Below are 15,410 nucleotides of genomic sequence, written 5' to 3' on the forward strand. Positions count from 1 at the left end.
GACTATTGACACGCGCAAAGAGACAATAAATAGATTCTTCTTTTATTAAATTTCAAATGTTTTACTTTGACAAGAACTCTGAATAACATAATGTACATATTCATGTAAAATCAATTCCGTTTGTAGTAATGAACGTACATACATGTACAGGATACTTATTTTCACATGCATTAGATATCTATCTCTAGTCGAATTATTTCCTTGAATATTGTGTATTAATGTGTAATTAGTAAAATTTCATTTCAGTTTATTATATGCTCTCTAGATCTTTTCTTGCATCACCACATGATTCGAAGTACCATGAAATCTCATACTATCAAAATATAGTCGCTACTGAAAAGAAATTCCATCTAATGGGTATTTAAATCCAATTTGCTTGCCCTTCATGAATATCTACAAATATGGTCCGTTCAGGTATCCATACTTTCTTAGGTGATCAAAACAAAAACATCGAAGGTTGTTATTTTTCATCCTGATAGTTTTATGTACTTTTTCACACCAATAAATTACATTTCAGCGACCCCCCCCCCCCCCTCCCCAAACTCTTGAACTGTTCTGATTATATTTTTTGACAATCCTTTCACTCTTAGATAATTTGATAACTGAATATTTTTTTAATATTTGTTTCCTTTTTAGTTTTAAGATCGATTTTTCTAAAACTGAGTGGGTTTTTTTTTAAATGTATGTAATTAGACTCTACTTCCATTGTTAAAAAAATTCCAGGAAGTGTAAAACTTTCTCACCTTTCGGGTGCTCGCCACAAACACCACAGATCAGTAAAATAGCTGTAACCAAGGCAAAAACTGAAACAGAGTTAATTAAAAAATCCCCCATCGTAACTCGTGAAATTGCTGAAACGGTTCCTAGTCGTGGATTTACTTATAAACAAAATTTAGAAAACAAGATCACGTGCAGATGACATTGGATCTACTTTCGGTTGAGATGATTCTGCGTCATCGGTCTTTCTACGGAACGCTGTCACTGACCTCATTAAAACATATAGGCTTTAATCTAAGCTTTTTGGTCATTCAAATATTATAGTAGCCATTAAATTATAATTTGAAGGGGTTAATTATTGGGATACTAGGAATATATTATTTTTTTAAGTACTGGGAGTATAGAGTTCACTGATGATGCCGCTTAAAATTGACCATTTCGATTTTATATATATGTAAGCTAAAGGAGGTTGGGTTACAGAAAAATATGAACAGATTTCAGATGAAATCACATTTATGAGAGAGAGAGAGAGAGAGAGAGAGAGAGAGAGAGAGAGAGAGATTAATGGACCACAACACATGGGGGCAGATTTCGAGAAAGAAAATTTCAAACCTGAACACATGTTACCAGTACCCAAACAAAGGTGTTGAATGTTACTCAATCAGAAAAAGCTCGATTCTTCTTAATATCCATAAATGTTTTGAATCCTCATGTAGAAGTGATCAACCTGTTAGACATTACAGCAAGTCCTATATACATAATTATGATCTCCCATAGAGATTTGATGACCCAGACAAAGATTTGTCGGATGCCAGACTTTCACAATTCCTGGGTGTCTGAAAAGGTAAGTACTGTGTACAAATATATATATTCACTTTTTAATTCTTTCTTAAATACCGGTATTTTGTACAATATGATGTTATAATCCCAATACAGGTGTATCAAATTCACAGTTGCATTTTTAAAGATAATTCATTATTATTATTATTTTTTTTGTTGCATATTTTTTATTTAATTTTAAAAAATTGCAAAAGTAAAATTTTAAACTGGTTTGTAGGTTGACTTGTACGTAAGAAATGAAAGACCCTAAATATGCAGCTATAGGTCTGGAAAAAAAGATCGGAAATAGACAAGAGAGGCGAGTGTATATTCATCAACTAAAAGAGGAAGTAGACAATCTTAAAACATTAAAAATATTTCACTCACACACTCCCACCCTCCTCTCACTCAACAATATCCTCGCTCACACACCCTCTCTCTCTCCAACTCACTCCCTTTCTCACTCCCAATTCTCTCTTTCCCACCCCCTCTCTCTCCCTATAACACCTCTCTCCCACTCACAACCATCCCTTTCTCTCTCCCACAACTCTCTCTCTCTACCACTCATACCCTCTCTCTCTCCCACTCACACAACCCTCTCTCCCCAACTCACTCTCTCTCCCACCACTCTCTCTCACACTTACACCCGTCCCTTTCTCTCTCCCACTCACACAACTGTCTCATCCTCATTCTCTTGCTCACACTCTCACACCCCTCGCTTTCTATATCTCTCTTCCTCGCACCCCATCTTCGCCGACTCCTCTTTCTCTCTCTCAAACTCATCACTCACTCACTCATCTCTCACTTCCTCCAACACTATGTGTTTGTGTGATAGGTTATGTATATACGAGTGCTGACTTCGTGTTCCCATTTTAAGGAACACCTTTATTTCTATTCTAAAGTAAAATAAAACTTTAGTATCTTAAACTGATTGAAAAGTTTTAGTGTTTTAGGTCTGCGTATTCTATATTATTGCTAAGATATGCAAAAAGCGTTTAAATGATGGAAATAATTTTACAAATATTTATCATTAGTATTATTTAGAGTACGAGTTTCCTACTGTATCAGAGATACAGGGCGGGGCTTGAGGCGAGAGCGATAGCTCGATACAGTAGGAAACGAGTATTCTAAATGACTTGTGACATGACCTCTCTAATGACCTCACCAATTTACATTCATATTTGGGTACATATCTCTCAACCAATCAGATGATTTTAGCAGAAAGTTGATTTAGTATCCCATTTTTTAAAGCATTCGCAACTGAAATGCCGAGTGAGGTGGACGTGCAGGTAATTATTTACTATTATTTTAAAAATAATTATTTGAGGGATGCATTATATAATTTGTTTTCCAAAAAATTAATTTAGATTTGATTGGGTAGGTTTCTTTTTTTTTCTCAATTCAGCTCTTGCTGACATTTTTTTTTTAATTTAAGCTATGAATCAATGCAAAACATTTTACATATTTTGAAACAAAAATGCTTCGGGGATATCGTATACTGAGAGAAACCTCCGACAATATCCTCTAACCTGTAATCATATACAAAATTGAAATAAACATTTTACTTTCATGTTTTTAATAAAATGTAGAGTAACCAAAGGGGGGTCCAGTACTCACAGGTCCCCCCCCCAATCCCACCCAACTTAAATTTTTTTTTTCTTTTTTCGCTTTTGTAAATTATTTTTGCCAATCGTATATACATAATCTTTTTAATTTATCAACAAGTAACGATTTCACGCACATAGTGTCTTGGTTGATTATAAACCTACACCCCCCCCCCCAAATACGATTTTCAGTGGTTTTTTAGGGGGGGGTCAAGGTAGTCCTTTTGGATCTGCCCCACTCCCTCCTTTCTAAATTTTTTGAATCCGACACTCATGTAAGTTTATTTTGCAAAATTTTATTCTTAATAAAATCACCTCAAATTTTGAGTAATTACTAACAGTGCTATCATGCGAATTGAACGATTCTTGTGTCTGAATATGAATACAGCTTTCCGTCATCGCTAAAAATAAACCGTACTGTATCGTTGATATTTTGCAGATACAGTACAGTTTCTGCTCATTTGCATAAGAAACGCCCACAGAAAGTGTTCTGTATCGCAGTTACAGTATGCTTGACTTCAAAGGAAAACTCGCCGGGTCATGTCACAAATAATTGTGTGGAATATTGTTGAATAATTTAATTTCCAAATAAATGCCCCTCTTTACTTTTTATCGACGAGGTAAACCATAAAAACGCGCTACTGACGTATCTACTACGTTTATCCAAGAACAACCACCGATACCACTTAATAGTATGCATGTCATCCCGAATAACTCCATAAAAGAATTACATATAATAATACATGTATTTATCAAAAATAGAAATTTGGGGCATGTTCTATTCCTTAGTGTTTTTAACATATGGGTAAATGTTACACAAAACGCGTATTCAGATTTCCGTTTGATATAGTCCCTAGGTTACACTGATTCCCGTACGGAATTTTTTGAATAGAAGTGTTAATCGATTTAAAATTATTGGGCCAATTACTTGCACCGTTTACTTAACATCGAGTCATTTTAAAGCATGTTTACGAGATCTTGGAATGCATTCATTGAAATTTTATTTTTTAATTTTTTACTATGTTAATCAATTTGAATAAACCTATCTACATGTTAACCTCTTCATTTTAAATTTATCAGGTTATTTTTCTAAACTTTACATCCAGTTCAACCCCCTTTTTTATAGAATTAATATAACTGTCATTTATGATTACGACAATATATACATGTACAAACTCTGTACTTGATTTTTTTAAACATCTGAACCCTTCATCCAACATGCACTAATCTATATGGCATATACGATTATTACCTTTACGTATAAATTATGTATCCATTTCATTTTAAACTTGAGATAACATGATGTATCTTTATTTGAATAATGATCCACCTTCACATGTTATCATCTCTAGTTTTTACGATAGGATTAGAGGTCACATGACATGTTCTTTTTCACATGACTGCGGATGCGATCGGAAGCAGACATGAATTCTATTTGGATTGTCTGTTGTGTCCTTATTTCTCAGAGTTTAGCATATAAAACATGTAAGTACATAGCTATTTTACTTACTACTAGTCTATAAACATTTTTACGTCCAAGATGAATGACATAGGGAGGGTTTACAAATTGATCATAAGTGTGTCCAATTTAAAACGTGATCTTTCTAACCTCGTATGCCATTAGGTGAGTGTCTGTGGATGAGAACCATCTATATTTATAAAATATTTTTATACAATAAAAATGAAAAGATGTAAATATTGAAATTTGAAGCTTAAACTGTTACGAAAGATCACTTTTGCTGCAAATATAATCACAAAATTGGAAGATTACCTTTACGGTGAAATGTATAAAAGGTCCTTAAACATTTAATTTATAAATTCATTTTAAAAACATTATCTTCCTAAATTTAAAAGAAAGAAACAAACAAAATATTCTTACTGTGTCATAAGAACAGTGCATGGGTTTATTTTTTCTGGAAATACACTCAGTTGTAGAATTTTAATATGCATGTAAATCATTCATTAGCGAAATATCTGGAAAGACTGTGAGAAGTGCTTAACGAGAATCATTCGCCGAGATCGTCTTTGACAATCATCTCAAAACTTCATTCTTTCAATTTCTTTTTAGATTATCTTGACGAAAATTGCGGTAAAACTCTAGATGTAGACACATATTTCCGACTTCAGGCGTCCAGAAAGACCAATCTGCAGTCCGGTTTGAACTGTACCGTGGACCTTTTCGCCAGGTCAGGGAAAATCGGGGGTTCTGCGAGAATCCTCGCTCGCTTCCTTAACATCAACATGCCTTTCTCTTCGGCTGTATCAGGGTGTGACAGAGTCAAGCTAGAGCTCCACGATGGAATTAGAAATGCAACGCTGCTCACACGTAAGACTCAAATCCCCCTTGCGTGATACGACATATAATCATGTGTTTACATTTTCTTCCGACCATAAGGTTTTCTTAGTTTTATACCATATATAATTTGTAACTAAGTCATGATGGCAAAAAATAATCAAGTAAAACTGGCCTCTCACATTAAGTGTTGTATAAGCATAGTTTTGAAGTGAAGAACTAAGTTTGGTGAAATTGTGGACCCTGGGCCTGTGGTGGAGCCACAAAAGGGGGTCAATTTTAATAAAAATATGTGAGTTACAAGAAAAGTTTATACAAATGTAAATATTATTGCCTGAAAAAGCTTGCAAACATTTAGTCAATGACACATCGATGTATAAATTCAAACCATTTTCTCGCTGGACTTGGGCCATAACAAGGACGAAAAATCCTTACAGTAGCTTCATTATTTGGTGAGCTTGTAGGAGAGGTTTTTATCTTCCAGTACATTATGTACTCTCTTATGTCAGTAAAAAATACAATTTAGTTCATATGAGCATTGTGACCTATAGGCCTGTTGCATTCATATAATCGTCATTATCAATCTAAATTAATATAAGTACAAATAAGATCGAATAATTTTTTCTGCAGCCCCCAACGGACTTTGTGGAGACTCCTTTTACAACACATACAGCTACGTCACTGTCAAGGACAGCTTTATGACCTTTACCTTGACAACGAACCCTTCACCCCAAACCGGGTCATTTGATGCTATCATCACGAATTTTCACGAAGTTGAAGGAGGTAATTCTATTAACACTTAATCTAAGTATGTAAAGTTCAATTTTATATGTCGAGATCCGATATTTCTTGCCCTTTGTATTCATACATTTCAAATGTGTTATGTAATATGTTTACTCCGAAATTTCTTGCTCTGTTTTGAATGGGCAAATGCTCCTAAATCTTGATCATTTAATATTGTTTTATTACATGTAACGCAAAATTAAGATGATAAATGTCTAAATAACTGGTGGAAATGTGGAAATGGTCGTTGTGTGGATCCGTCAACCAAATGCAACTCGTTTGATAACTGTGGAGACAACACTGACGAGACGTACGAGAAATGCAAACCAACAAGTAAAAGATCTTTTCAGAGTAGTCGTAGTCATTTTGGAAAAAGACTATTTCAATATTTTTAGCTTGTGTCTATATATCAATTGTCTTTGGCATGTTCATGATATTATCAATAAAAATGAGTTCTAAACATACAACAATTATAAATTCTCCTATCTTCAAACTTTCAGTGTATTTCTATGAAAATTGTGGACAAGAAATCCATGTTTATGATGCTGTCCATTTAAAACTGAAGCGAAGTGGCAATATGTTGATACCTAACACTGTGTGTGACAATATTGTGGTGGCCCACGGGAAATCACAGGGTATTGGCCAGCCTGCGCAAGTTTATGCCCATTTCCGGTCCATCGGCCTTCCACAGCCTGTGTCTGGAAATTGCACCTCGGCTAGGATTGATGTCTACGATGGATTACGAAATAAAAAGAGAATATCGGGTAAATGTATTTTCAATAGGCTAAAATAACAAGTACAGTGTATGTAATAATTTGCCAGCACATGACATACGTTGTCATCATCCAAAAGTGCATTGTAGGTCTTTAAAACTTGCAATTAACGTATTGCTTTTGGTCTTTAATTTTTCAGATGGTGAAGGATTATGTGGTACTGCCTTATCAAAATCCGACTTCTCCACAGAGAGTGATAATTTTATGCCTATTGAATTCACCACAGATTCAACCTCACAACAGGGAAATTTTGAAATAACACTCACTAGCTTTCATACGGGTTAGTATTTCACATTCCTTTTTTAAGACCAGTATTTTTTTTAAGGTGATGGTATTGTTAGATGCAGAAAGATAATCAGTATAATGTTAGAAAATTTCTGTTCATTGGGAGCTGGACATCTATTAAAGGCGACTAAACTGCTTTCTTTTCCAGTTTCCTTTTCTTTGTAAGAAAAATCAAAGAGGGGATCCCCTTCTCCTAAGTCCCTGAACCCTTTTGCACTCCTCGACCACTGGCTTAGGTGTATCACCCCTACTAATGTGTTCGGAACCTTCTTTTTTTCGGTGTTCTGCAAATTATAAAATCCGATGAGTTCAGAGTAGCTCTGACAGTGGCTCTGGCGAGAGTTAGCGAGATTTCAGCGAGATAGGGTAAATTATTCACGGAAATGTGGCTAGGAAGTGACTAGCACGTGGAGTCATGGTAAACAGAAAAATTATGTTGCGTTTTAGTTTCCACCATCCTATAATATCATTCTGTAGAAATGTACTTCAATAGATCTCTCTTGAATTCATTCAAGTTTAAATTATAAGTATTCTTTATGATACAATTTTCTGCTATCAAGAATTAAAATTTCTTTTTGGACAAATTTTTGGCATGGGAAACGGGACTATATTTTTTGGCGTCAGATTAGCAAATGAGGCACCAATGTGACTTGTGACTTTAACTGACAAATCAGCCTGATTTGAAATCAGCTGAATGAGAATTGCATTATGGGTTACAACATACAAACATTCCTTTATTGTACGGTGAATACAATTGTCAGGTAGATTCCCTGGCCAACACACGTGATAACGAGTATAGTTACGTAAAAAAATGTTTTGTCCATTTAAATGCATACGAGAAGGATGCTCGTTTTCCTTATCCTTGGAGTGCTGGTGTTCTGAACTTGACACTAACTACGTATACATTTTATAAAACATATTTTGCTCTAGTTAACAACAAATTATAAACGCCCGTGATATCTTTCATAGTTTCTAATGTTTGCATTTTGTTCATAAGAACATTTTTTTATTTTGCACTCCATTGACATGATCATAGATTGACCTGAACCACGTGTTCGAAGTAACATGTAAACATGTATTTGGCGTAAACGTATTCAATCAACAATTGGTCAATTGCTCGTGGTAATATCCTCTGTGCGCATTAATAGCAAAAGCCGTATAAGGCAAACAAAGGATTGTCAGTGTAGATAATTTTACACATTTTTTTTACCAGCGTATCGGTCGCTATTGAGCTGTAATTTTTGTAGTAAACTACGATTAAGATGTATTAATTTTTATTCAACCCTCCCGTCCCCCTTTAGCCACCCATTTCTCTTGAAAATCATGAAAGTCTTTCAGAGTGGTCTGGAAACACATTTTTCACAGGACATGTTTTCAGAAGAAACAGACTATAGCAATTTCCTGTTTACTCCCAATTTTATATATAAAACCGGTTCTACCCTATAACCTTTGAATAGGTAAACCTAAACCACGTGTCTTGAATTTAAATCACAATAACATTAGTAGGGGTGTGTATGACAGTTTTAAAAAATGCACATACGCATTTGCATGACATCTTCTAAATATTTATACACATTAATATTTTACAGGAGACTGTATATCAGGGGAGTTCCGTTGTAGGAACGGACGGTGTGTGGACACTACAGTACAGTGTGACGGTTACCAGAACTGTGGTGACAATAGTGACAATGACAGTGAACTGTGTGATATCGTCACGGCCCTGGCCACGGGGGCCATTGTCGCCATCGTGTTGTCCGCCATCTTCCTCGTTATATTTGTCCCAATCTGTTGTATTGTTCTTATAGGGAGACGTCGAAGGAGTAATTACTCTGGGATATAAACTTCTGTATTTATTTAAAATATTTTCATTAATATGTGTCTCTTGTCATAATTTCAAGACAATAGTTTATCATGTGGTGATATTAATGTCAAGTCATTGAATGAGTTATAAAAGTGTACTTATGGCAACAAATACTAATACATTTATTAATCATACACAGACGATAATGGTTATATGTTTAAATTTAGTGACAAGCGTTGTATGAAAAAAATGAGAAGGAGGTTACAAATATACGTTTTTACTGCTTTTCGGGGCATCTACCTGTAACATCAAATAAACTTTTAAAAAAGACTTTGATCTGTATTTTGTTGTTGCATTACAACCTCCATATGCTTCTCTCTGCTTGCACTACTTTTTCAATGTCACATTCCCAGTCCGAAGCTTCATCAACGAACCATTGGCGTGCATCTTTCAACATTTGCTTCCGTGGTAAATCTTCCACGTCTGCCCAATAATTTCGAACAACGTGCAGTTTTCTATGAAGATTATACTGCACGTCTGCAGTTCGAAAAAGAGGAGCTCCGTACCACCTGTCGTCTGCTACAAGGTCAGTGGTGAGTAAATGATGTTTCACTCGACCGAACCTCTGCCGCACAAGCTGCGAAAAATAGTTCCTTTCATTTTCACTTTCAGAAATAGTATAAATGTCGGGTCGCACAAGTCTCTTTAGTATTTCATCAATCATGACAATATATTGACTCCAAAGTCTTCTTACCTCTGGAACGGCTTTTAAATATGAAAAACCGATGTCTAAGTCAGACGACCTCTTGGAAAACGTGGCGATTACACTATTTACTTCTTTTCTATTGCTTATTATTGATTCCAACAGAACAATTGGGTCTTGTAACCACACTGTGTCGACTCTAAACAAAAGAACTTTAATTCCTGCTTCTAAAACTGCTTGCACTGCTTTAGCCAAGTATTTGCTGCATCTCAAATGTTTCTCCCTATCTTTATAAGGAAATATTTCATTTTCAATCGAGAACACGTGAATAGATGACCATTTTCTGGTCAGTTCTCTTTTCACGATATCAGAGGAAGTTAACATAATAACATTTTGATACAAACCGTAATCGGCAACATTACACAACCAGTTGTTTGCAAAAGCAAGGCTGTCATTGGTCAGAAACGTCAATAAAACTGGTACTTCCGCTGTATCCATTACCTTAGCAAGCGCAGAAATCTTTAAGATGAAATTAATATGTTTTTTCGGTTCAATTGGAGGACTGGTGGCTATCGGCGTCTCGGTAGTGGAGAACTGTTTAACTTCATATTTTGCTGCAAAAGGGAATTTCTGCAGGATCAGAAAAGTAATAGATGAACATGTCAACCACATTACAATGTAAAATGTTCTTTTCCGATGGACCAAGCGTGACAAGCTCATAGCTATAGAGATATATGGAAGCTATAGAGTGGAATCTCTTTCAGTTTCCTTGAGTTCTCAATGTTGAATGAATTGTTTAAATGTCAATTTTAATTCTGTTGATAATATTCTTTATATAGAGCATATACAAGTGTGTTAAATCAATATGAAATGTTAGTTAAGTTACAGTTTTCACATTTTGGGGCTGGCTTGAATATTGAAAATCAATTCATTTACTTTGTATTTAATTGTTCAACTGTACAACTTAAAGCTGCAGAACTGTTGCGTTATGGTTTTATATATTAGTCTTTGACCATTACACTACAGATCCCGTAATGCAAAAAAATGTGCAATTTACGGCGCAAGATTTTTTGCGCACTGTTTGGGAAAATTTCTCCACTTTCCAACATTGGTAAATCATCTACATGTACATTTCCCTCCTTAATTCTATACACATTTTTAAATAAATTTGTATATTTAATACAACCTCAACCCTTTATACAGTCGTCTCTACAAGCGATAAACTCGCTTGAATTAGAATTTTTTGCAATCCCTCAGACAATTCATGGTTATGATTCAAAGACCAATATATAAAACCATAACGCTACAGTTCTGCAGCTATACAAGTTATAGATGCCTTCTTTCTCATTCCTCCAAAAAAGTACTTATCTAACAAACGTTTGTTTTTATGAAATCAGTGTACACGTATTTGTATTCAATACAGATATAAATATAACGAAGCCTGGCTTTGAAGTACTTGAAAAGAAGATTTTAAAAGGTTTCCCTATATGTTCCTATGTAAAACTTTCACATTATTTTTTCGGGGGTCATGATTTGAACAAACTTGAATCTACACTACCTGAGGATGATTCCACATGAGTTTCATCTTTCTGGCCCAGTGGTTCTTGAGAAGAAGATTTTTAAAGATTTTTTTATATATTCCTTTGTAAAATTTTGCATTTTGGCCCCACCCTACCCCCGGGGGTCATGAGAACAAAATTGAATCTACACTACCTGAGGATGATTCCACATGAGTTTCATCTTTCATGGCCCAGTGGTTTTGAGAAGAAGATTTTTTAAAAATGCCATTAATTTTTCTTAAAGAAATCTCCCCTTGGAAAAGGGCCTGGCCCTTTGGAAAATTACCCAAGGATACTTTGTACCAAGTTTGGTTGAAATTGTGTTAGAAGATGAAAATGTGAAAAGTTTACAGTGACAACAACAAAAAGGCAACGGACAAATTTTGATCAGAAAAGCTCGGGTCAGGTGAGCTAAAAACGTTTGTTTTTATGAAATCAGTACCTTGCAATTGTGTACGCGTATTTGTATTCAATACAGATTCAAAAATGTTTTCTTGAGTAACGTATATTTCTGGTTATTTTATGTACGCGTAGCTTCACATTATTGTTTTCTTCTTGAGTCTCCGAAAGTCTAGACTACATGTAGCATCTGTGGTCCTGACACTTCATGTCAGAATTTTGCATTTATTCTGACTGGATAGAAGACAGTTTCAATAATTCATTTGGATAAAAAAAATTTAAAGAAAAATCTTCGGAAAATTTATTTAGTGCAAAAAGGTCGTATTAAGGATTTCCATCCCTAATAGGACCAACTTCCCTACCCGTCAAGTAAATAATACTCTGATATTATATTAAAGTATTTTATAGTAGAAAACTTTAAATCAAAAATGTCATTAATTAAGCAGTAGTTAATTAACAAAGATTGCATTGAAGTCTATGGGGAAAAGCGTTTTTTCAAAATAAAAATTCAAAAAATTTGAATATCAATAAATCCTGCGGTGGAAAGATGCATTGAAACATTAAAAATAGAATGACAATTTAAAACAATTTTTTTACCAGCTAATTTTTTTAATTGAATTTTTTTTATTAATTAAAAAAGGGGAGATAACTCTTACCAAAATTCAAGGTCATAAATTAGGACACATCAACTATATATTAGTAATAGTTATAATAAACTGGGTTTTCAATGCCTACATATCTGTTATGTATTCAATTTCATTGAATTTGTTCCTATTAGGGATTGAATACCTTAATTGCGAAATAAGTTAGTGCCAAAAGAAGGGCACTGTTCCTCATTTTTGTTTTGATTTTTAATTAAGCTATGTGTAGATTCTAAAAATATACTTGAAAAAAAAATCTAAACACTTTTGATAACAGGATCCAACCTCCACGATTATATAGAGTTTATATCTCTTCCCAGTTAATGGAACCTACAAACTAGAACGATTTAAAATAAACAAAAAAGATCTGTTTTGTCAAGGGAAATTCAATGGAATAATATTTTACAATCCAACCTCAACTTACTGGGGTATCAAGTTGATGAAACAAGAATATCAACAGTCTCGTTTAAAGTCATTTCGTAGGTTCTATGGCCGATACAATGACCTTGTCAGCAAATACAATTCATCATGAAGTCAAATGCTGACTGACTTTTTTCATACTGATTGTTGATCATTATTTACACAGAGTTGTCCATGTTTTTCGTTATGTACATTTGGAGTCCCCTTTATGAATAAGATATTGATTCTATGTGGGAGTTCTTTTATCTAACTTTTTTAAAATTGTTGATAAACACATGCCTTTAAAAGAAAAAGTCAAAATAAATGGATATGACATACTTACAGAAATGCATGAAACTCTGAAAATAACGATGAATATATCAGGGCATAAAAAATTAAGAAAAACAAGAATTTGTTGAAAGCTATTTCGACAGAAAATAAGCCTAAAGACATATCCAGTTAGCAATTTTTACATTATACAACATGTACATTTTTAAATAACATTGTTTTTAAAGATTCAAAAGATATTCGGAATGTTTTAATAATTATTTTTGTAACACTGGTCTCGATATAGGAAAACATTTTGATGACACTTTTTTATGCAAAAAAGAACAATCATTAAACTTTTGAAATAAAACATATGTCTGTATAAAGCAACATAGATGGTATATGGCAACTTTTATTTATATTGAAGTTCTTAATATATTTTTAATTTTTCACTGTCTTCATGTCAATTTGCAAATGATTGGAAAAAAGCACGTGTTGTACCACTTTTTAAATCGGGAGATGAATGTTTAGTTAACCTCTAATATAATTTTACTGTGTCAGCAAAATTTTAATTTCACGGATACTGAATTCCTTAATAACAGATTGTCAGTCTGGTTTTAGACCTAAGCATATTGTCTTATTTCTGAAGTAGATAGATGGCTGAAAAATATTGATGAAGGAAAAAATTTTAAGGAAAGCATTTTTTTCACAAGGTTTTATTGCACAAACTTAAATCATTTGGTATATCCTACGATACTTTTGAATGGTTTAAAGCTAGCAAATGTGTACAGAGAGTTATTTGGAAAGGTATACTGATGAAAAAAATTCTAAATAGGCCCACTATTTTTTATCTTGTACATAAATGACTATCCACAAGCACTGAAACATTCTCATGTAAATATGTATATGATACCTCACAAGATGTCTCTGTAGAAAACATAGAGTCAAAGATGTGTGAAGATCTGCAACGGAGTATATGTTGGATTGAGCAAAATAAATTAAGTATAAATTTGTTAAAACCAATGTATGCAAGCAAAATTATCTAAAACTAAATTTAGTTGTAAACAACCATGTTATGTGTTGACAAACAAGTTGATGAAAAGTCACATTGAAGACTTATATCAAAAGTCATTTCGTAGATATTTTATGTCAAATATGCATTGTTGAAGATTTTTAATACCATGATAACCTTGTCAGCAAAAAAATGAAAATTGAAAAAATTATTAATATTACAAATGCTAGGATCATTTTGAACATCTTTTACTGTCATGTTTACAAAACTGAATTGATGATCAGATTATTTACACACAGTATTACGTGGATTGATGCCTGATTATTTGAACGTGTTTAATTATGTATCAAATGTTAGTCAAAGACAAACTAGAAATTCCAATTCATGACCAAGGAGCACACGGCGCGTGTGACCGGTGGGAAAATATAAGAAGTGGACAAGTGTTTTATATTTTAAAAGAAACTATCTAAGAGAATGGCACCTGTGTCTTAATTTTGTTTAATATTCTTGGATTTCTTTTCTTTTTTTTTTAAATTCTTATAAGTTTTCTATTTCTTTTAAACTGTGTTTTACTAATATCTGTCTGTATTGTTGTAATGGTAAATCTAAAGTATGTCATCCTGGATAAATAAAGGATTTATTATTATTATTATTATTATTATTATTATTATTATTTCCAGGTCCGGGACGCCGGGTGTGGGTGGGAGGTCCTCCGATGTTTTGGAGGTCCATGTTTGCTCCGCTCGTATTTTGTAATGGTAAATCAGGCACGGATCCAGGATTTTTTCCGGGATGGGTGGGAGGTCCACCCCAGTCTCAAAAAAAAAATTCAAACGCAGAAATTTCTTGAGAGGTCAAAAAAAAAAATCATTTCCAAACGTGAAAAATCTCAATTTTGACTTTTACAGCTTCATACCTTTGACTCTTCTTGCCATTTTCACATAGATCTGCGTTTCGAGGTGGGATACGCATTTTCGGGGGGGGGGGGTCCAAGTTAACCTTTGCTTGGTTTAGATAATACATTTTATAACTCCGAAAATTCCAGGGGGGGTGGGGGTGTCCGCAACCCTTCTCTACATCCGCGCATGCTAATGGACTTTTTAGCTCGAATACTGTACGTTTTCCCCACATATTTTACCAAAATAAGCATAGGGTTTATATAGTCACTTTGCCTTTGGAAAGAAACTGCTTGAAAAAACTATTGTTAGAATACTAGTATTCTTTTGTTCGTGCCGTGGTGTATCAATTTTAAATACAGGTGATTGTGATTGCAAGACTTTTGTGACTCCTGTGTTGTCTGTCATACTAAGTATATTAATTTCAATGCAAAATTCTTCTTGTTCTTTTTTTTTTTT

At 33.9% G+C, this 15,410-nt stretch overlaps 1 protein-coding gene across 1 annotated transcript; it reads left to right on the forward strand.

Moving 5' to 3' along the window:
• The first annotated feature begins 4,500 nt into the window (after nt 1-4,500).
• On the forward strand, nt 4,501-9,354 carry LOC134276662 (low-density lipoprotein receptor-related protein 2-like). Its single transcript, XM_062758934.1, has 7 exons — nt 4,501-4,625; nt 5,209-5,466; nt 6,064-6,216; nt 6,421-6,549; nt 6,717-6,980; nt 7,129-7,269; nt 8,864-9,354. Exons 1-7 carry the CDS (start codon nt 4,547-4,549, stop codon nt 9,112-9,114), a joined length of 1,275 nt encoding a protein of 424 aa, XP_062614918.1. The 5' UTR covers nt 4,501-4,546; the 3' UTR covers nt 9,115-9,354.
• The last annotated feature ends 6,056 nt before the right edge of the window (nt 9,355-15,410 follow it).

This window comes from Saccostrea cucullata, unplaced genomic scaffold (assembly GCF_032062105.1).
Source record: "Saccostrea cucullata isolate Sc308-1 unplaced genomic scaffold, CSIRO_AGI_Scuc_v1 ctg291, whole genome shotgun sequence".
Taxonomy (NCBI): domain Eukaryota; kingdom Metazoa; phylum Mollusca; class Bivalvia; order Ostreida; family Ostreidae; genus Saccostrea; species Saccostrea cuccullata.

What these genes read in the sequence shown, in the direction of transcription:
- LOC134276662 (XM_062758934.1), top strand. Translation starts at nt 4,547, where the DNA reads ATGCGATCGGAAGCAGACATGAATTCTATTTGGATTGTCTGTTGTGTC. An exon ending in AAATAAAAAGAGAATATCGG is followed by an intron (nt 6,981 to 7,128) that starts GTAAATGTATTT and finishes TTAATTTTTCAG; the next exon opens with ATGGTGAAGGATTATGTGGT. An exon ending in ACTCACTAGCTTTCATACGG is followed by an intron (nt 7,270 to 8,863) that starts GTTAGTATTTCA and finishes AATATTTTACAG; the next exon opens with GAGACTGTATATCAGGGGAG.